Raw genomic sequence first — 5,609 nt, 5'->3', positions numbered from 1 at the left:
CTACCCTGTGTGTGTGTGTGAGTGTGTGTGTGTGTGTGTGTGTGTGTGTTGAGATTATTATTTGAACATTATGCAAATATATATATATATATATAATATATATATTTGCATAATGTTCAAATATTCAGATATTTTACCGTATAAAATTAACAGTCCCTCAAGTTTCTTCAATGCAGTAATTGTCGCTGCCACCTTATGCTCATCCATTGTACTCTCAGCCGTCACGTTCCTGTTGTTCCAAACTTTCGCAGCTTCCCATTGCTGCGTTCTGATGCACCTTGAATAATGTATATTTTTTAAAAAAAAGATTAATTTTCTTTGATTTTTATAAAGCGAAATTTTTCATATTTACCACAACCACATAGATGTGAAATATCTCCTTTCCGCTTCGGGATCATGGAGACTGATTATGGTCTCTCCTTCTTGGTTGTAATATTTATCGCAATTTTGAAACGACAAGACTGTGAGACCGGTATCAAGTTGCACATCAGCACACATGGCGTAATACCAAGTCCGACCTGATTTATCCGAATTTCGCGATACGAATTCTGTAAATACAAGTTTCAAATATATTTTTATATATATTGTTAAAATATCAATTAATTTGATTTATACAATTTATTAGATATATTTACAAGATATATATAAAATTCATTAAGAATATTATATTAAAATTAAAGTTTGTCTGTTTATTGATTCGGAAAACCTACCTAACTTCCTTAGCAAAGTCACGACTTCCGAATGACGACATGAAATCATGAGCAAGTGTACTAATCTTGGTAGTATGAGCAATTTGAGGAACATAGAGTCCATAGTTTGTGCCATCCTCAACGTGATAAAGCCGATTCTGATCGCTTTGTTGATTTCTCCTCTCAACCATCGTGAAAAAAATATCCCTGCATAAAGTTCAGCAATGACTTTGAGCTCTTGAAATTCAAGTAAATCTCCTTTCTTTGCACAGATACTAAGAGCTTCTTTTTCCAAATAAGGAACAATTGACCTACTCATAAATAATTAAATAATGTAACAAATGTTCTTGTTTCAATAACAAAAAATAATATACTTAATAGTGCTACAAATGATTGATAATAAGTTTTATTATATTGATTAATTGATTTCATTAATTTAAGAATTTTTGGTAGTTTTAAATAATTTTAAATTTGGGCTATATCACAAGATTTGGTAGACGTGGGCAATAATCATCATATTCGTGAACGAAGTGCAGAGTGTGAAAAAATCATTTGACGCATCTAGTGCAGCGTTTAAGCTCCAGATGGCCGCTAGCCGTGCATGTTTCTTCATATGTTTTGTTCCCTTTAAATTATAATTAATAACAATTATGTCGAGTCTTAAAATTTAATAATGAATCTTATTTATTAAATAATGAATCTTACTCTGAAAACAACAAACATCAATGCCAAACAATTAGCCAATTGCTCGATATAATTTATAGTAAATTCATCGGCGGTATTCCAACGCTTAGGACAGATCAATCTCCATCTTAGCAATTTGAGTTGAGTTATAGACTTTAAGTCAATTGTGAATTTGCGTCGAGGAAAATGATAGCCTAGACTGATCATTGCCTCTTTCAGCTTCTTGCTTGCTTCGGATATTAAACCGCTTTCTAAATGACATTTACCTTGAAACGTCTGAATTTTTGCGGTGAGATAAAACAGGAAGATTGAATTTTCTTCATCGGACTCAGCTATCTATCGTTAAGTATCATTAATTTGTCTTTTTTTAAACCTACTTTACTATTTTTATCCTGTTATATTATGTTATCCTGCTATTACTATGTTTATCCGCTTTACTTACTTGTTGAATCAGAGTTTCAGCATCACTCAGAAGTCTGCGAGCTTGAGGTACATTGTTATTTGCTAAACAAATTTCCACAAATTCCAAAATCGCCGTCAAGATTATGTCTTGTTTTCCTGAAATAGAATAAGGTTTTAAATTATAATGATTTATAAAGAATTCAGCACAGATCTTATGAAAAATGTCCCTCGATTAAATTGACTGAAATTAAAGACTTTTGTTCAGAATGTCGAAGACAATAACATATTTTAATTCCAGCCAAATTTTCCGAGGGACGTTTTCCATAAGATCTGTGCGAGATTAAAGGGGGGGGGGGGGGTCTTTAAAGAGATTAGAAAATATTATTATGTCCAATAGGACATGATTTCTTCGTTTCGCGAACGTTCGATCAATAAAGTAAGGAACGAACAAATCGATAACACAAATTCGAGGAAATTTTCCGGCCTAAAAATTAGTTTGTTAGAATCGAATAATCTGCGATAATAATTAATTATATAGTATTAACGCATTGGAAATCAAGCGTTAAATCTCCTTTTGAATGTCATGGAAAAGGAAATCATCAAATAATCATTATCAAAATTACGTTAGTACTAAGGTGCTAAACCGGATCGCGAAAAATGATCCCTGCGATAATAAGGATGATAGCGCGGATACAATACTCAAGAGAAGGTGAAATATTTAATTATTTCACACCAATATCAATGGCTCCAATGATAATAATCCCACGCGTAATCTTAAGACAGAGTTATAAATTTAATAATGACATCTTTCAATATTGAGAAAATTAGCACAAACTGCGAGTCACGCTTCTTGCTTCCCAAGAAGAATGATTAACTAGTCCAGGATATTTGTTCATCGCTCAACGCGAAAGCAGTTGGATAAAACGTAGATAATTTTTTCCCGTTTATAATTAAGCCAAACGATGATAAGAAAAGAAATCGATAATTCACAACTCATTTTTCCCTCTGTAACGAAAATCACCAATGGGCGACCATGCAATCTTTCAGGAAGGTGATGTATTTTCACCAGTAAGAATAAAAACAAATTAAATCTAACCGCAAGCGGAGCTAGCTTAAAGGCAAATTTCCAATGTTAACCAACCAGTTAAATTATTTAAGGAGAAGAAAATCCCACTAACCTGATTTCTCGATTTCCCAACTAGACACATCTTATCAAGGAACTTTCAAAAAAAGACTTATATAAATCGCGATATCACGAAACACAGAGCAATCATTCAAAAAGAGAAACCGCTCTCTAATACAAGACGCATCTTTACTAATTAGTGAATTCATCTGTGCACGAATTCCAAGGCCGAATCCATTACCATTGCTACTAAAATCAGATCGTTGAAGCCCTCTTAAATAACATGGCACTCCGATATCCGACAACAATCTAAAAATAAGTCTCTTTTTTTTTATTTACTTCAGGAGCCTAATTAATTACAATCTTTAGTGAGACTTCGAATAAATAATTGCCCTCGGCGTCACTGAGGTGGCTTCGAATCCAGGCATACTTAAAAACCTGCAGACTGCTGGCCAAAGCCTACCAGGAATACTTCGCGACCTTAAATCATTCTCGGAGTCGAGTAGACCCAGCGGAGGATCTTATTCCGCTAGAACCTTCATCACATTTGCCACCATCGGCTTTGTCGGCCCCTCCGGTTTGATCGATTCACCAAAATGTATCGATATCTCCTCCTTTTTTTTCTCCTCGATATTCGTCATTTGTGTTGGGCGTTCTGACGGAGCGAATCTTTCCAGATATCCCACTTCTAATTCCAGACATCCCCCTTCTAACTCTTCTATCTAGTTTATCCCCCGTTATCTCGCCCACAATCACCTACTAACTCAACTTCGAGCATGAAAATTCTGGAAGAATTTCCCGTTCTTCCTCCTCCTCCTCCGCAATGAATATTTCATCCACCCTGATGATTCTTTTTAGTCACTAATTGATAGATTTTTCCGCGCAACAGAATCTCTTCTACCAGATGTCTATCGGCCCTGATTATTTTGATCCAAACAAAATTCAAACTGATGTAACTGGACAGCCACCCAATGTTGACATCCGGGTATTCCTTTCGCGATCACCTCATCCATATCTCGTGTAGATTTCTTTTACAACTTTCTTTCTGTCACGGTTAATGAAATTGATTATTAAAAATTTATCGCCTATTTTTTCAAATTCACAGATTCATACTTGCCCATAATTTTTCGAATTTGTTGATCCTAATATGATAATATATCGTAGTAATAATAATATTAATAATAACAATTATTATTATTATAAACACAATATGAATAAATAATTGTATATTTGTAAATAATTTAGTATTCTATCTCCACAGTACGCATTTTAAACTGTAACATTTTTTTTATCGTGTACAATTTTTTCATCAACTTCATAAAGTGCTTATTATAAAATCGAACAATTTTCTGTTAAGTATTATTTTTTCTACATCTTTATAAGGATAAACTTTAGATTAATTTTAATCACGTTAAAATGATAGTATTTGGCGTAATCATTGCAAATATTGTAATACATCAAAAATTTCGTGTTTAATAATAAACTATAATATTGTTAATATGACGTGCATCAATTTCTATTTATTTTAGAATCATAAGACTTCGTTCTTTTTTTCTTTCTCACTCCCATTGTTTTTCAGAAATCATACGTGGTCTCCTGAATAAGGATTAAGTTCCTTGACTCAAAATATTTAAAATATGACTGATATTCAATAGCGTCCCTTCAAGATATTGACTCATATTCCGGAACGATAAAAAGTGTGCCTCTGCGCGTATACCTGTGAGATAAAGTCTAAGCGTCCTTTAAAACCTTCTTCACTTTCCTTCATCATCTATCCGAACAATCCCGAGAAATAAAACCTTCCAAAAGGACAATATGTATAATAGTCGTTATGCACAATATTGATTGACTCACCGATTCCTTGACAATGTTCTAACATCTGAGCATAGATAGTCATTAAGATAAGATGGCATTGACAGTTGGCGAAGTCGACGTTAGAGAAGGTCTTGGTAAGTTTTCTGACTTTTTGAAAGATGTTAAAACGAATCGGTGTCCTTTCTGCTGCCTTTTGCATATCTTGTAATAATATTTTCTTTAGATTATTATAAAATTATTGTAATTTTTAATTCTTTATATTATACATATAATTACAACAATATAATATAAAAGTTCTTCATTTATTTCAAAATTGCTGCATAATAAAACAGCTTAATTATATGTATAATGCATAATCCATGCTGGATTCAAAACTGATTTCGGATAAAATACCGTTTTTTGCCTCTTCTTTGACATAAGTTGTTTCTTCAAGTTGATGTACCTCATTAAGGTCAATTAGTTTTGTTCTTTTAATTTCCTGCACAGCCGTTTTTCCTAATAATCTTGCAAATTGTATCTCGCCACAAGCTATACATCGTTTAGTATGTTGTCGAAGATATTTTAATGCCTTGCTATGTAATTCCATTTTGTGATTTTCTGTGAGTGATCTTTATATATAAAAATATAAAAAGACACAATCGATTTTATTAATATTTGAATCTTAAATCCTACAATAGAATTTAATATAAAATATTTTATATATATATATATACACACACATTATGTGTGAGTGTGAGTGAGTGAGTGAGTGAGTGAGTGAGTGAGTGAGTGAGTGAGTGAGTGTGTGTGTGTGTGTGTGTGTGTGTGTGTGTGTGTGTGTGTGTGTGTGTGTGTGTGTGTGTGTGTGTGTGTGTGTGTGTGTGTGTGTGTGTGTGTGTGTGTGTGTAGTGTAGTGT

The 5,609-nt window shown here is 33.2% G+C and overlaps 1 protein-coding gene across 1 annotated transcript in view; it reads right to left on the bottom strand.

Moving 5' to 3' along the window:
* Nucleotides 1–5,609, bottom strand: part of LOC105617875 (adenylate cyclase type 10-like) — a 60,856-nt gene that overhangs the window by 4,428 nt on the left and 50,819 nt on the right. Inside the window, 8 exon segments of the mRNA XM_012199419.1 lie at nt 138–277; nt 353–548; nt 711–1,000; nt 1,175–1,314; nt 1,395–1,709; nt 1,816–1,931; nt 4,753–4,914; nt 5,107–5,321. Coding sequence (XP_012054809.1) covers nt 138–277; nt 353–548; nt 711–1,000; nt 1,175–1,314; nt 1,395–1,709; nt 1,816–1,931; nt 4,753–4,914; nt 5,107–5,321 — 1,574 coding nt within the window.

This window comes from Atta cephalotes, assembly GCF_000143395.1.
Source record: "Atta cephalotes unplaced genomic scaffold scaffold00014, whole genome shotgun sequence".
In the NCBI taxonomy this organism is placed as follows: domain Eukaryota; kingdom Metazoa; phylum Arthropoda; class Insecta; order Hymenoptera; family Formicidae; genus Atta; species Atta cephalotes.
Note: the sequence above shows the minus strand (reverse complement) of the source record. Positions and strands in the feature narration are given on the sequence as shown.